Raw genomic sequence first — 17490 nt, forward strand, 5'->3', positions numbered from 1 at the left:
AAATCTAATGATAGGTCTAAACCATATCAACTCTTCCTTCTTTTTACTTGAGATTTCCTGCCTTCTAGTATTAAATGAGGTCTCCAGACATTATTAACAGTGAAATATATTACTTACAATCTAAAAGTAAACATACTCCATTTTCAAGAAGTATCTACAATTGCATACCTGATTGTAAAGTCCATCTATTTCTGGTTGCTTTAACGTATAGTAACTCTTTTACAAATATTTTTATCACTCCAGTCCAAAAGTAAAGTCTTTTCCTCATTCTGTTTTTAAAATTTTTATCAAAGGCTCCTATTGCTTTTCAGACGTATTCATTGAATTCTTCTTTAATAAATGTCTTAATTCATCAGTTTCTATAACATCATACAGTTTTATCAACCATTCCTTTACATTAGGTATTGTGTTCATTTTCCATTTCTGAGTGTAAACCATTCTGCCAGCTGAAATCATATAAAATAGTAGTTTCCCATATTTTTGTTCTAATTTATCATCTGAGATAATATTAAGTAAATACATTTTGGGTTTTTTTCTGTCTTTTCTTCTAATATAATTTGTATTGACTTATGTATTTCATTCCTTCTTTCCCTCTTTTTTCTTTCCTGCCTTCATTACATCCCTGTTCCTTCCTTCCTTCCTTCCTTCCTTCCTTCCTTCCTTCCTTCCCTCCTTCCCCCTTCCCCTCCTTCCTTCACTCCTTCCCCCATACCTCCTTCCTTCCCTTTTTCCCCTTCCCCTCCTTCCTTCCCTTCTTTCCTTTCCCCACTTCCCCTCTCCCTCCCTCTCTTCCCATGAAAGAGGAGGGCTCCCAATAATCCAGAACTAGACTCTGGGAGCCAGAGGTAGAGAATGATGATCGGTCTCTTGGTGCCTGAGACTGGCATGCCATCCTCCTCTCTGTCCAGGAGGCAGCTCCAGTCTCAGGGGGAAATCTCCTTTTCCCCTTCCTTCCTTCCTTCCTTCCTTCCGCCCGCCCGCCCGCCCGCCCGCCTGCCATCTGCAGCAGAGAATGGGAGGGTGATGATGAACCAGCTCCCTGTTGATCAGCCCAGCAGCAGACCAAAGAGGCAAAACCAGCAGCAGAGAGTCCAAAAAGCCTGGCGAAAGACAGTTCTAGTATGGTTATTTTATAATAAAAAATGGTTATGTTAAATAGTAATGTGTGTGTTCGTTCACTTTGCTGTTTTTTTTCTTCAGACCTTCTGACCTCCCAGTTTCTCAGCTGCTTTTAATAATGTACCAGTTTCTCTTTCCCTTTTCCCCTTCATCCTCAGCTTCCTTCCATTGCAAACTCTCCAATTATCCCAGTTATTCCTTTCCCTTCCCACTGTCTTGAATTATCTGTATTCCTGCACGGCCGAAGAGGGTTGGCTTATATCACCCTTAGTAGTAACTTTCAGCTCTAGGATCCTATGTATTCCTGCACGGCTGAAGAGGGTCAGCCTATATGCCCCTTAGTAGTAACTTCCAGGTCTAGGATCCTATGTATCCCTGCACAGCCAAAGAGGCTAGACCTATATGGTCCTTAGTGGTAACTTCCAACTCTCAGATCCTATGTATTCCTGCACGGCTGAAGAGGGTATCCTATATAACCCTTAGTAGTACCTTCCAGTTCTCGGATACTATGTATTCCTGCACGGCCAAAGAGGGTTGGCCTATATAACGCTTAATAGTAATTTGCAGCTCTCGGATCCTAGGTATTCCTGCACAGCCAAAGAGGCTAGGCCTATATGACCCTTAGTAGTAACTTCCAGTTCTCGGATCCTATGTATTCCTGCACATCCGAAGAGGGATGGCCTATATGACCCTTAGTAGTAACTTCCAGCTCTCTGATCCTATGTATTCCTGCACGGCCGAAAAGGGCCGGCCTATAGGACCCTTAGGGGTCGTATGTTGTGCAGGCCTGATATAGACATCTGATTTGCCACAACTGCACTGATGGGTCTAATGAACTACTACTTCTGAGGTACCAAATTTTTAATTTTTATAAGCACAGTCATTCATCGCCAAAAACACAAATGGATGGATATTAACATCAGTGAAGACTTTTAGGGGACATGTTTATTTATTAGTTTTCTTCTTTTTTTACCAGCCTTTCTGTTACAGAAACAGACTGGTTTGTTAAAATGGAGTTCCAGTTGTTGTTGTTGTTAGGGGGGGCTTCCCTTACCTGGGGGATCTGTTCTGGACCACTGAGTAAGAGAAAAAATGTGTGTGCTGAAGCCCCATTGAAAATAATGGGGGGTGAGCTCACGGTGTGGTGCGGTGCACATGCCATGAGCACACACGCCATTGCTTTCCCCCACGCGGCGCTGTATAGGCCTATCACTGGTTTTCCACTCCACCAAATACATCCAAAGGAAAGCCTGGGAAAGCTCAACTGCCAACCCTAACCCTAATGCAAAGGGATCCTCAGTGGCCAGGAAGTGACAGATGGCGGCCACCAGAGGCTCCCTGTTCTGGCAGTTGTCCTCCAAAGCCTATTTCCCCAACCCTGAGGGTCTCTTTGGTACCCCCAGTGGCTGGGAAATCACGGAGGGTGGGGACCAGAGGCTCCCTCCTCCGGCAGCCATCCCCCAAAGTATGTTTCCCAACTTCTGAGAGACCCAAAGGGACCCTCAGTAACCGGGAAATGAAGGAGGGAGGTGACTAGAGGCTCCCTGCTCTGGCAGCCATCCTTCAAAGCCCATTTACTGGCCTCTGAGAGACCTAAAGGGACCTTCAGAGGCAGGGAAAGGATGGGCAGTGGCGACCAGAGGCTCCCTGCTCTGGCAGCCATACTCCAGCCTCTGTGAGACCCAAAGGTACCCTCAAATGCTGGCAAACCCCAGGGCAAGAAGCCAAAGGCTCCCGTCTCTGGCTCCTATCCTCCGGACAGCTGGAGACCAGAAAAATGGGGTGGAAGCCCCGCTCCCTGTACGGGAGAACCCCCACCCTTTAAAGGGCAGAAGCTTCACCCCCAGCACCAGGTAGAGCCCAGTGCCATAAAAAAAGCAGTTGGGGCATGTGTCCTCAAAAAGGTTTCTCATCACTGGCCTAGGCCATTTCCTCATTCCAAAGGTTGGTCAGGGCTTCAAGTGAAGCACCTGCCAAGGTGACAGAAAACTCCCCAAGAGCCCTCAGGAATCCATCCAGATACATCAGGCTCCTGGGACGGACTTTCCTAATCGGTCCTCCACTCCTGCAGAGGTTCAGAGTCCCAGTGAGTCTAAACCTGAACAGATAATGATCTGTCCATGACAATGGAACTGTGGAGAGTTCCACCATACTAAGATCATAATCACCCCACCCGGCACAGAAAACAAGGTCAGAGTGTGCCCAGCAGCAAGATACCACTTGGGACAGATCCATGATTGTTACGGAAGCCATAAAGTCCTAAGCCACTCCTGAAAGGGCATTCTCAACATAGATGTTGAAGTCCTGCAGCACTAATAGACGAGGAGACCCCAACCCCGAGGCCACCCTGCCTAACTCAGGCAGGGAGACTGAGGCAGAGACTTGTGACCTCACTGGAATGGAGACATACTTGATTGCAAAAGAGGGGTCCCTGTTGAGTTGCAAATGGACTTTAAATTTCTTGGACTTTGAAAATCTCCTTAATGCTGCATGGCCAGAAGGAGAAGCCTGCCTGCACAAAATATAACCTCCCCCAGTATACCATCTTTACTAAGCACTGAAGCAACATGCAGGCATCTGACTAACATCTCCAATTGTTTTTTTCTTCTTCCGTTTGATCTGTAACATTTTGCTTGATGAAGAAGCCCACGGAGCTTCGAAAGCTTGCGACAAGTATATTGTACATTTTTGTTTGCATTTGTTAAACGGCCATCACAGCTACCCATGAATGTTTTCCATATTTAAGGATGTTTGAATGGAAATGGATGGGAATTTTTTTTCCCCACCTGCAAGAAGGCAAAATTAGTAAGAACTTGCCACTCTGTGTTGAGTCCTCCTAGCCTTATAGTTCTGCAGGCAGTGCTATAAAATCTTTAAGCAAGGATGCCTAGAAAATGTTTATTTTTTCATTACTTCTGCCAAGTCCCACAGCTTGGTGGTGGCCCCAATGAGAAAGGATTAAGGATAAGAGGTAGATCTAGGAAAAAGGCTCTGTTTTTCAAATCAGGAAATAATCCTGCTTGTGCTGTGGTTATGACACTAGCACCATTAAGTGAAATATGCCTTGCTTTGTATTGTTTTTGCTTCTTTACCACTATATAAAAGAATGGGGCATTAAAATTAAAATTAAAATAAAAAGTGTACCACTTCTTTCCACAAATGCATCCAAAACGAGGGAGTCCTGGTGGCATAGTGGTTAAATGCCAACACTGTACCCACAAGGTTGTGAATTTGATCCAAGGATTCCAAGGTCCATTCAGCCTCCCATCTTTTCATAAGTTAGTAAAATGGGTACCCAGCTTGTTGAGGGCAATTGGTTTACAGATTGTAAACCACTTAGGAGTTTATTGCAGACGCGTTTTTAAACGATCCGAGGTCTGTACGGTAACGGAACGGAACAGATTTTATCGCACAGCCTCGTTACCGAAACATTTACAGTGCGTACCCGTTCCGTTCCGTTCGCGTAAAATGTCCCCAACGATTTGTTTCCGTCCTCCCTCTCCAGTAAACGTTATGAGAACGTAAAATCCCCCGTGTGCGATATCCTACGCGTTCCAATTCCATCCCCGTCCAGTCCCTACAGTAACGATGGTCCATCATGACATCTTTCCTATACCTGGTCCCCTTGCAAGATGTTTTAACGACTTTCATCAGTGAAAATTATAGAACATGTAGACATGTTTGTATATGAAAAAAAAAAAACAGGAAACTGTGTTTGATATCAGGTAACAATCTCGGGTAGGTATGTTAGGTTTTGAATAATTGTCCCGCTGCAACAAGACAACTGAAGACCTAAAGTAAGCCATGACTTTAGGACCTAAAATGTCCAACATTTTGTGCTTTAGTTTGGTGCTGCATTTGTCCTACTGTTTGTTCTACATTTTGTCCTACATTTATTCCCTGGCAATAGTGGACTATAATGGCAACATAATGGTAGCTTTGCCTGAAATATCCAATTAATTCAGGGACAAATGAAAGAACAAAGCTATGGAGAAAATCTACCTTGTTCTTATAACATTTAAAATTTTTTTTTAACATTGATAGCTATATTTTGTCCTACTGTATGCACTAGTTTTCCGAGGACATTTACAGCAGTTCTAGATGGAGGGACATCACGTAATAGATAAATATTTCCTTTCGTTACTGTTGTGGATTTTTTTTATCAGTGATTACAACACTGTAGTGGCATTACATAAAGAACTTTGAATTAATATTTCGTGTTTTGTTGTGGGATTGCCAGTTTTAAGGAGTGGTATATTGATTTCTCAGTCTGAGAACTTCCCTGCCTACGAATTCTATACACCCCTCCTTAAAACTGTCAACCCCATAATGTGACAGGAGGCGGCTGCAATGTCTCTTCCGCGTTTTTGCAGAGAGGGACAGCGAGTTTCCCAATATTCCTAGAGTGTACAGGAAATGGCTGTACGTGTTTCCGGTACAATTAGCCAATAGGAATCCACCATCCTTATTGTGGCGGCGGGTTTTCAAAGAGGTTTCCTGTGGAGCGTTGGTGATCTAAAGGGAAAAATGGAGGGAGACATGTCACAATCTCTGTCCGGGACGGACGTGCAAAACACCGTATGCAGTAATGAGAAAGTAACAAAGGGTGTCCCTTGGTGTCGAAATGAGATTTTGGACTTGCTTGATATTTGGGGGGCAGCGCGTTTCCAAGACAGACTGAGGGAATCTCATCGGAATCTGGACATATTCAAAGACATTGCCGAAGAGATGAAGAAGCGGAATCATGCTAGAACAGGGCAGGAGTGCAGAAACAAAACCAAACACATGCGTTTCGAATACAAAAAGGTGGTAAACTATAACAAAATGAGTGGGCGAGACCCCATTAGTTGCCCCTATTTTAAAGAACTAGATAACATTTTGCATGGAGACGCAAGTATTGTTGTGAATAGGTTGTCCAGGAGTATTGATCTAACTAGAGGAAACCAGACTGCAAAGTCCAGACGTTCCGATCCCAGTGGAAAAAATAGGAAGGGTTTACAGAAATCAGTCCCATCCAACATCCCCATGGTACCTCCATGTGAGAGAAGGAACACAAACGGTGAGTATCAAGTAGTGTCAAGCTATCGTTGAATCATTACTGTTACTACAGGAACAGTACATTTACCCTTTTATTTTTTATGGTGCTTGAATGTGGTTGTCTGTGTGTGTGTGTGCGTGTGAGAGAGGGGGAGAGAGAGAGAGAGAGAGAGAGAGAGAGAGAGAGAGTGCGTGCGTGTGTGTGAGGGTGGGTGGAAGGGAGGGAGGGAGGGAGGGAGAGTGTGTGTGTGTGTGTGTGTGAGAGAGAGAGAGTGGGAGTGTGTCCACGCGTGAGGGAGAGGGAGAGAGAGAGAGAGAGAGAGAGTGTGTGTGTGTGTGTGTGTGTGTATGTGCCAAGATTTCCATAGGTTACTGTTGAGGTAATGATTTGTCCAATGACATTTCGGCAAAGAATCATGGATAGTTATTATTCTGGTCCACCTAATATTTCATTGCTATATTTAAATATTGTCTAATTGCTAGATTACAGGCAACAGAACAGAAGTTGCGTTGGCCAAGTCATCTCATTCCTTTCTTGTCAATTCCATAACAATTGTGAATAGTGAATAGCTTTTCATTTCCACCAGGGTCTAAATTCATGTTCAACATTCCTGTGAATCTTTGACAAATCAAGTAAATTTTTCATAGAAAACTGTTTCTGAACCTAAAGTATTTATTTTCCTTTTATTTGAAACACTGAAAACAGCTTGCTACACAACTATGGACACAAGTGAAGGAGCCTTACGTCATGCTTCGGAGACTGGAAATAATTCATTCACCAACACAAGACCAGATAACAGTCCACAAGGTAATGCATGTATGTAGTGGTCTGCAGCTCCATTCATTGACAGAACTTGATATGTTACAGGTAATTCCTAAAAAAATAGCACAACAGTATGCAATGAGCCCTCCTCTACCCTCGGGACTCAAACATATCCTTAAAAGTAGATAGAGATATATGTGTAATGGAGAGCAGTATGAGTTTAAAACTAATATTTGTAGTATGTACTACTTAGTGTTTCTTTCAGAGAGCTGCTGTTCTGTTGTGTGTTTAACTTTGTTTTTTATTGTTTATCCAGCTGCAGATAACAACGATTCCAGCTGTAACTCACCAGAACAAGAGAACGAAATTTCGGATGGAAGAGAAGGTTAGTGTCCATCATCCGGGGACTATCACCTATTTCTTTCGGCATGTTGCGCTTGCTAAGAAATACAGGAATAATAATGTGTGGATAACGATCAATATTAATGAAAAGAAAGTCTTCCATTCCCCTATATATTTCTACGATTGTTTTGGTGTCTTCCGTTACAAGTGTCTATGCCATTGCAAATATGCGTGACGTGTGATACCCAGTATAGTGATTTCCGTACCTTGAGGAAACTTTCCAGTATTATTAGATGTTATGGGTATCTCTGATATAGAGAATGTGAACACTACATGGTCAATGGGATTAATAAGACGAAACTTGGGCACCAATATTATTTATCTAGGTCTTATTTTAAGAACACAAGGAAGCTGAATAGAAAATTTTCAAAAGAACATATAGAATGCTTGCTTAACAAAAATAGATCCTTACAGATAATCCATTATCTGAAAGGGGTGCCTAATTTTAATCTCCCTGTTACACTTGCAAGAAATGGTTTATCAATGATATAGATGAACAATATTTCCTTTATCTCCCCTACAGAAAATCAAGAGGATGACATGTTTACAGTGGTGAACATGTCTCCAAATACACGTCTGCAAAGAATAAGGAACAGAAGTAGAAGAGCGGTGAGGGGTGAACTAATAGCGAGAACCATCATGGAAAATACCAACCAGCAAACGGAAATTAGTAGACAGCAGCGAGAGAATCTGCAGAAAGAAATTTTACTAAGGATGGATGAAAGTGCCCGTAAAGAGAGCGAGTTGATAAATATAATGAAAGAGGATGTGTTTTCGAGCAAAGAGGACAGAAAACAATTACTTCATTGCATGTCTACTATTGTTGATCTATTAAGTAAGAGCAGACCACCCACTAGCCTAAACATTGACAATTGCCATGCTGACAATTCAGGAGCTCATTCTCAAACCTCTGAAATCCTGGTTCCAGAAACTTTGCAACAGCTACAACGAGGACCACATTCAAGCAAATATACAAGGATCAAAGAACATGTTAACTACCATAACAGTCGTCCTACTCTGTTTGGACTGACAACGTATAATAATAGCAGTGATAGTGAAACAGATGATGACCTAGTACCCCTACATAATAATGTAGACATTGAATATGCAGCACCAGAGAAAAATAGGAGCAGCACTGGTAAAGACCAAGATGATAATCAAATTCCAGAAAGCAGTATGTCGTCTGTCACGCATGTGGATTCTGTAATTCAGGGAAATTACTCACATCGGGAAATTGAACCATAAACACAAAGCCAATGGTTGTTAACCCAGTCAGAAGAATGTTCTCAGTTTGCTAATACACGATCTCGCAGATGTATTAAAAAAAGGCAAAGGTACTCACCTTAGAACTGTGGGTTAGGGAAAGAATATTCCTCTTACACGTAATTCTGCACTGCGTTCCTGTGGCACCACATTTAAATGTTTGTCCCTATAGTTAATATTATATAATATTAATATGATATTAATATAGTTAATATATTAATATATTAATATAGTTAATATAATATCATGCATGCAGCAAGTAATAATATATAGAAATGATGGGCCATATCCCCTGGTTATAGGGATCTGTTTAAAAAGCTTACAATCAAATATATACGGTCAAGAGATATCAGAATAGAAATATGAAGGGTTTGCTATTTGTTGGTATTGTTTATATAGTTACATAATGTACTGGCACATGTTGCCAGCATTTTTCCTATAATAACAAAGAAAAATGGATGTTTATCACACTGATCTTTTATTGTGCTACTATTCCACTGTGGCAGGTCAAGCTGCCTCCTGTTGCAATCTTGGATCGGAAGAGTTAAAGATTTTTTTTTTGAATTCCCAGGAAGACATCTTCTCTGCCTGAGAGTTCTACATTCCCCTCCCTAAACTAGCTAATCTTAGGCCTGTTACAGACTGCCAAAATAAAGCTGCTTCGGGTCTCTTTGGAGGTATGCTATTTAAATGATGCATGGGTCCAAAGAGTCCAGAGGTCGCACCAAAGTCACACCCCATTCCTAAGCACCGGAGTGCAGTTTTTGGTGCAGCTTGTGGATTCTTAGGATGCATGCATCATTTAAATAGCATACCTCCAAAGACACCCAAAGCAGCATTATTTTTGCAGTCTGTAACAGGCCCTAGTCTGCAACATGAGGTAGCAGGAGCACGCATAGTGGAATAGTAGCACTCCAAGATTATACCGTGACAAGCACCGTTATTGCAGTAACATGCATTACAACATTGCCCGTATATGTTCTCGTTTGATAGTTGAATGTTCCCAATGTGGGATTTCTAAACTAATAAACTGCAGCTAACACAATCTCCGTGAAATCAAAAAATGAATCTAAGCAATCTAAGTGTTCGAGATATTTCAATGTTGTTCTATATAGAAATTGGTGGACTGCATGGTTGTCTATAGTAATGTAGTACAACAGGGCACTGGGTGTAGCGTACTCTGTAGTACTAAATGTTGTTGTCCTTGATGTGAACAAGCGTGCATTACAAGCACTGCCGTGTAGATTGTTGAAGAACTATTCCTGTCTGATTGGTTTTAGAAAGTGCTTAACTGTACCGTCAGAATAGCTAGAAATGGAAATTTTTACTAAACCGGATCCCATGTTAATTTGGATAGGTATGGCAATTCTATACATATTCGCACCTTACAACGTGACCTAACTGATGTAAAGGCTACCGAAAGTTAAAGGGAAAATGTGTGTAAGGTGTGTGTATGGAGATTAATCTGGGATGTTATTGTATATGTATCGCAAGGTAGGAGTCCGTCTCCAGGTAGTTCTTAAGTAATGTCAAGCCTATATACGATATGCAGAGTTTACGATATTAGCATGTGATCAGATACAAATCGTTAACCAATGATATTGTTCACAGACTTTGCAGTCTACCTTTTTTCTTTTTAAAAAAATGTTTCGATTACATTTTACTGCCATATTTCTAACTATGCTGTTTATCGCACCAATCTCTTAAACTGCAACTATTCCACTTTCATTCCTGTAGCTGCCTCATGTTGCATTCTTGGATTGGCAACTTTAAGGAGTAGTATTTTGAATTCTCATGAAGACATGTGGTCTGCCTGCGAATTCTAAATTCCCCTCCCTGGGACGGCTACTCCAAGAATGCAACAACAGGAGGCAGCTACAGCAGTCAAAGTGGGATTGTACCAAGTTAATAGTATTTTGAGAGAAACAGCGAATTATAAATGCATTCATTCCCCGTTTTCTAGGAAAAACTACATAGTTAATTCCTCAAAACCTTTATTGTTCTTTCATGTGGAAAACTAGAAATAAAAACATGTAATGTTCCAAATATACTGCTGCATATGTACACATGAACAGAGACATGCACTAACTGTTCTTTATTGTTGTTCTATTTTTTTAAATACATAACTGTTAATGGTTAACAATATCATTGTGTTTGCTTTCTTTGACATAAACATATTTGTGTTGAACAATACAATAACCCTACAGAAACATATACATTTTCTGTAGCTGAAATAGATTGAACAGTAAGGTTCAGCAACGCTATTTACACTATGACAGGCTACCTGTCCCATATTATTCCAGGAATTAATTATTAGGAAATGTTGAGATCGCATCATGTGAAACGTAAAGAATGTTACATTTGAATATGAAAAGGGAGTAATGTCACAATAGGCACATGGATGACGATATTCTTTTTTCGTAGCTTCCAGTAGTAAAAACTTTATCGCCGCAAATTCGTAAACATCCATCCAGCAATTGCATTTCTTATCTGTTCGCCCTCCCTTTTCCTGTTAATATCATACTGTTTCTGATTGGCATGCATGGGTGGTAGAACAATAGGAGCTGGTGCCTCAATGTCATCATGCAGCACCTCTCCGTTAGTAACACAAATGTTGTGCAAAACAAAGCAAGCCGCAGTCACAGTAACAAAGTTTTCTTCTTTCACTGTGAGTCTGCCAGCAAGGCAGCCCCATCTGCTTTTCAAATGGCCAAAAGCTTTTTCCACGATGTTTCTTGCCCTGCTTAATGATTTGTTAAAGTACACCTGTTCAGGGCAGTTCGGAGCAGGAAACGGCCTCATGAGCCACGGCTGTATAGGGTATGCTCCATCCCCAATTATCAATGGTGGAACACGCACATCAGCAATATTGATGGTGGGATTGCCAGGAACAAAGTATCCTTCATCCATGGCATGCCACAAAGCGGAGTGCCTGAAAATGTGGCTATCATGCGCTCTCCCAGTATGTCCCAGTTCCACGTCGATGAATCTTCCGCGATGGTCAACTGTCCCTTGTACCGTGATGGAGTATCCCTGCTTACGATCGAGGTATTCTTCCTCCTTTCCACGTGGTGGGCTAACTGGAATATGCATTCCATCAATTGCCCCAACGCAATGAGGGAAGCCCTTGTTAAGGAAACCGTCCATTATCTGAGTGAACAATAAAGAAAAATAACCGTTGCTGTATGTTACGCTGTGATATACATGCGAAATAAACATTGCTGTTTTTGGGCAGCCAGTCATGCACATTACATGTCTAGTTGTCAGCTGCAGAACATGTGACATTAACATTTGTATACTATTGCTTTTAAAATTTAAATGTTATATAATCTTTCCAAAAAAATAGACATATAATCATGGAGTTGGAAGAGACCCCAAGGGCCATCCAGTCCAACCCCCTGCCATGCAGGAAATCAAGATCTAAGCATCCCCATACCAAAACTAGGGACAGGTTTCATGAAGTAACTGCAGCAATCAGTGTAAATTTTCTTTACACGTAAAATATAAAAACATTACCCTACAGCGTTCTATCTAAATCATTGATGTTATTGATGTTTGTGTGCATGTACAGGTGTATATATGGTTGTAATTAAATCACTGTATGCGTGTATGCATGTCTGTGCTGGGATGCAGCATACACAAAGCAACATTACACAATATAATAATATCTTACTTCCAATATTACAAATGCAATGATTTCTAGTTTGATAAAAATGGAAATAATTACCATGTGATAATTTCCAAGCTGAATAGCTTTTTTTAGAAGTCTCTTTTCAATCACCAGACAAACCTCCACAGCAATCTCGGCAACCGATGATCTCCCAACTTCAAATCTGGATGCCACTTTACGGTACAAAAGAGGGCTCGACAACCACCACAACGTCATTGCCACCCTCTCTTCTACAGACATTGGCTTCTTCATTCTACTGCAGCTTCTCTCAAGGTCGGGCTGGAGCACTTGTACCAGTTCAAAAAAAATGGCACGTTTCATTCTGAAATGTGTCTCCCACATGTTATCAGCCCACAGTGTCAGAACCTCCTCACGCCACCAATTCTTTTTAAGAATTGGACGTAACCACCATCTCTGCGGTGATGGAAAGGTAGATAGCCATTCCAGCAGATCTGTGGGGGGAACGTCCTCTGCATTCATGAGCTCAGCAAGGGCATGCCTGAGAGCTATTTTTCTAAAATGCAAGCGGTAAAACAGTGCCCTCCTTCTTCTCCCTTCCCGCTCCATAAACAGGTAATGGGCAATGGCATGGAGAAGAACCAATACATGGGAATCCATGTCGACAGGGAATAAGGAGGGAAAGAGAATAACCCAAGCTCCCTTTTGAAACTGCGCGCCAATTTTTTCCTGAACTGCGCATGCGCAAAGACAGGGGGTGTTCGGGGCGTCATCGGGATGCGACTCGGCTGTGCGGTGAAATCCATTCACAGCGAGGTCCACAAACGACAACAGGTCGTTCTATTGAAAAGCGGAGTGCGATAGCGATCGTTCTTGTTGCGATCGCATAACGCTGACAACACTTAATGCGATAACGTTCGTCGTCAGCCCGTTTCCTGATCTGTCTGGCTTGTAGACATGAACGGAACGGGAAAACTGTAAGTGCGATAAGGTCCTTAGAGAGTGCTGAGTTCACTGCTAAGCAAATACAAATGTATATGCTATTGCTATTGCTATAAAACAGCTTAAATCCTCATCCTTGAGAACATACCCAGTGTAAAATGACCACACACTCAAGGAGAGCAAAATGACTGTCATGAAAGAAAGGCTCTACAATAAAGCCATAAGAAAAAGAAACTAAAGCTTTCTGGAACAGCTATGTTTGGGTTGTATGTCAAAAGGATAAATAGGACTTTATCACATGAAGGCAAATTAGTTAAATCCCATGCAGAAATTGGAATTTCAAATCTGCTTTTGCAGGTTGTTTGTCCAGACATGTTGGCATCAATGAGAAATAATGCGACATTAATCTGAATGCAAAGTTAACAAACACACTCCTTTTTACTTTTGGGAAGTTCCCAAAAGTAAAAAGGAAAGGGTTTTGTCGACTTTGCGTTCAGATTAATGTCACATTATTTCTCACTGATGCAAACGTCATCTGAAAAACTACCCAGTTTTGCGGCTTATTTCTAATTTATGTTCGAGATAAGCCTAATCATCGTTTGAAAAACAACCTGCTTTTGCAGATTTTTTTCCACTTTAAATCACGTTTTTGCACGGGATCCGCCCAGTATGATAAACTCCATAGTCAGTTCTGATGAACTTCCCTCAAGAGGGCATTCTGTAAAGAGGAAGCCATTATCAGAGTAGCACTCCGCTTAGCCATGTTCTTAGCGTCAGGGGAAGGCAACGGCAAACCCCCTCTGAACAAATCTTACTAAGAAAACACCATGATAGATTCGCCATAAGTCGGAAACAACTTGAAGAGACACAATAACAATAAACAACAATAGACAATCTGGTATTCTATCCCCCTGTGTGAAGCTGGGAAGTCCTTTTCTCTTCTCCTACAGTCTGAAGGTCTGTCACTGTCCTACAGAAATGGGCAAAAGTTTGTTCTTTGTGGCTAAAATATTGTTAGTACCAATTAAAGTAGTATATCAGCAAATCAATACATAGGTAAATCCCACTGATTCAATGGTCTTACTCCAGGCCAGAAAGTGCTTTCAGGACAGCCTTTTATTTTTCAATTGCTTTGTTTTACTCACAGAATTTGAGAGGGAGTCAAAACATTTTATTTTTGATTTGTAGCTATTCTGTGTTTTCTCCTTGCTCCTGCTCCCTTTTTTTCTTGGCACAAACAATTTATTCAGGAGGGAATTTCTAATAGTTGTCAGGAGAACGGCAGGATGTATCTACAGTATACAGTTTATCAGTTTCACATCACTTTGGATCCACTGCTATACATATGTGTGTGTGTGTGTGTGTGCAAAAAAAACAAAAACCCTTGATTTTGCTATTTTATTTAAGAGACATCATTTTACAACACCATTGTATTTAATAAGACTTGAACATTCACAGATTTTGGTATCCATAGGGGATCCTGGAATCAAATCCCAGCGAATACCAAGGGCCCACCTTACTTAGAATTCTGTGTAAATAAGCAGTAAAACTGTCTGAGAACAAATTCTAGATACTTTGCCAAATTACAAATCCCAGGCTTCTGTAGGACACCGCTACAATAGTTAAAGTAGTATGACAGTGATACACTGTGTAGTTTAAAAACACCCATAGTCAAAAGTGTGCTAGAATTGTGGAAGGCTGTTCTGTCCTTGATGAGGTACAATTTTGATTTCCACGGCTTCATTTGCACGAAATGAACAGAGTGAATAAAAATGGGCTACCTTTTCCATTTACCATTTAGATACCTTTGACCCAAGCAATATTATATTATGATCTGGTCTTATAAACAATGGCCATGTACATATGTGCCCTGAAGCATGCCCTCATCACATGCTAGGGTTGCCTTGGGGTGGGGCTTCCAGATGCCCCTCAATCCTAGCACGTGATGAGGGCGTCAAAATGGCAGTGCCCTGTACACATGAGCGCCGCCATTGTTACACGGTGCTTGCATAATGAGTGTGCCAGTGGTGCACTTCTTCTGCCACAGGGAAGCCATGCGGTTTGGCTGCTGCAGCTTCCCTGTGGGGGGAAAAAGGCACTGGGAGGCTTCCCTTTTTGGGAGGTCTGTACCACACCAATATGACTAAATAATCCCAAAGCTTTTTTCCCCCCCCCCGGTAAACATCATGGAAACATAGGGTTTATGCTAGGTTAGACCTATATTCCATCTAGGCAAGTATCTCTGACCGGTTCGTACCAAGATTTTTGCCTAGCCTGCCTCTATATGGAATTCCTGAAATTCCCTGATGTTCTACCAAACAATAAGCTGTTTCTGCTTAGCTATCAAAATCAGGGGAGATCAGAGGGGCTCAGGGTGACATGGTGGTAGGGAAAAAAATCTGTTTTATTTAGCAACCATTATTACTACTCACTGCCAGCAATCAATGCTGCTACTGTCCCATGTACACAAATGTGTTGGTGAATTTGAAGGCCTTGTGGGCAGCAGTGTTCCCAAATATCAACTGCAGTACTTCAAGGCAAAGTTTAGCATGCTGACATAAAACACCCAAAATGGAAGAGGCATGTGATTATTTCATTGAAGGCTTCACTTGACCTTATAGAGTCACATGTCCCAAGGGCTATGTGGCTTAGCAGTGTTATGTCCCAAGTACAGTCAGCCCTTCTTATACATGGATTTTTTATACACGGATTCAAGCATACACGGTTTGAAAATGTTTTTAAAAAGTGTAAATTTCAAATATCAAACCTTGATTTTCCATTTTTTATAAGCGACACCATTTTGCTATGTCATTATATTTAATGAGACTTGAGCATACACGGATTTTGTTATACACGGGGGATCTTGGAACCAAACCCCAGCGTATAACAAGGGTCCACTGTACAATGAAAGGACAGCCCTATTGGTGATGTTTCCTAGGTAGTCAAATTCTATTATTAAATTACCACCTGGTTTCAAATTCACACAAATTCACATGCATACACAACCAGCACATGCAAGAAAATATTCTTTACCTGTTTCCCTCCCTCTGATATATGTGCCCACTGCTGTCCAGTTTAACTGAACAGTTCTTTGGTTTAACCTGCACTGCAAAAATAATGCAGTTTGACACCACTTTAACTACCATGCCTCCATCTTATGGAATCCTGGAATTTGAGGTTTGTTGTGGCACCAGAGCAATTGGTCAGAAAAGACTAAATATCTCTCAAACCACTACAAATTCCAGAATTTCATAGCATTGAACCATGGCAGCTAAAGTGGTGTCAAACTGCATTATTTTTGCTGTGCAGATTAGGCCTTTGTGTCTGCTAACATATCATGCTCATGGAATGGCGTTCATATTAGTGGCCAAGCGGCGGACCAGGTCCGGGAGCTGGAAGTACTTGGTCTCCTTCTGGAGGCGGCCCTTCTCGGGGAACCTCTCCGGCAGCACCAGCTCCTAGTCCAGCACGTAGCGGAAAAGGAAGCCATCGCGATCCAGGAAGATGCGGTCCTTCGAGTCCCGAGGCGAGGAGGAGGAGGATGTCCCCTCGGAGAACATCCTCCAGAGCAAGGAGCCCCGCACAGACAGTACCGTCCCCTGGCGCGTCACGTACACCTGGCCGCCCACGTTCAGCTCCACGATCTCCAGGGAGGAGGAAGAAGAAGATGAGGAGGAGATGCTGGTGGTGCCGCCCACAGAGCACGGTGTGGCCTCCGGGGATTTGGAGCGGATGCCGCCGCTGCCGCCTCCGTTGGGGAGCCCCCGGGTGCTCCTTTGCCTTCCTTCTCCTTCTCCCTCTCTCTTTCTCCGACCCCCGACGTGCCTTTGACCAGTATCTTCTTTCCCCTCTTCCTCAGGGATGCCAACAGACACAGCAAGGCTGCGCTTATGAAGAGAGAGAGAGGGTTTGTTTGTTTGTTTTGCCAAACACCACTTGGCTGACCTTAGCCAAGTCGCACTCTCTCAGCCTCAGGGGAAGGCCTTGGCAAAGGAAAGGAAACAGCTCTCAAATGCATGAGACAGATCAAAGAAGATGGGAGGAAAGAGAGGGTCAGTTGGAACCAAGGAGAATGTGCTTCTGCAATACTGATGTGAAAGCATGCATGTGGAGGGGGGGGGGGGGGCAGAAGGAAAGTATTGATCTTTATCGGCCAACCCAAATGCACAAATGGACTTTAAATTTCCTGGACTTTGAAAAACTCCCTATTGCCTCATGGCCAAGAGGAGGAGGAGGAGCCTGCCTGCCTGCAGAAAATATATCCTCCCCAGTATACCATCTTTACTAAGGACTGAAACAACAAGCAGGCATCTGATCGACATCTCCAGTTCTTGTG

The 17490-nt window shown here is 42.3% G+C and overlaps 1 protein-coding gene across 1 annotated transcript; it reads left to right on the plus strand.

Moving 5' to 3' along the window:
• The first annotated feature begins 5418 nt into the window (after nt 1-5418).
• LOC149316550 (uncharacterized) lies at nt 5419-16616 on the plus strand. Its single transcript, XM_089518313.1, has 5 exons — nt 5419-6178; nt 6863-6964; nt 7236-7304; nt 7845-8060; nt 16519-16616. The coding sequence occupies exons 1-5, from the start codon at nt 5647-5649 to the stop codon at nt 16614-16616; spliced, it is 1017 nt and encodes a 338-aa protein (XP_089374439.1). The 5' UTR covers nt 5419-5646.
• The last annotated feature ends 874 nt before the right edge of the window (nt 16617-17490 follow it).

Source organism: Sceloporus occidentalis, unplaced genomic scaffold (genome assembly GCF_023333645.1).
Source record: "Sceloporus occidentalis isolate IW3139 unplaced genomic scaffold, rSceOcc1.0.p SCAF_3, whole genome shotgun sequence".
Classification (NCBI taxonomy): domain Eukaryota; kingdom Metazoa; phylum Chordata; class Lepidosauria; order Squamata; family Phrynosomatidae; genus Sceloporus; species Sceloporus occidentalis.

Excerpts from the sequence above, each read along its gene's own strand:
- LOC149316550 (XM_089518313.1), top strand. The coding sequence starts at position 5,647 with ATGGAGGGAGACATGTCACAATCTCTGTCCGGGACGGACGTGCAAAAC. Across the intron at positions 6,965-7,235 it reads ACCAGATAACAGTCCACAAG|CTGCAGATAACAACGATTCC; the intron begins GTAATGCATGTA and ends TTGTTTATCCAG. Across the intron at positions 8,061-16,518 it reads TGAAAGTGCCCGTAAAGAGA|TGGCCAAGCGGCGGACCAGG; the intron begins GCGAGTTGATAA and ends CGTTCATATTAG.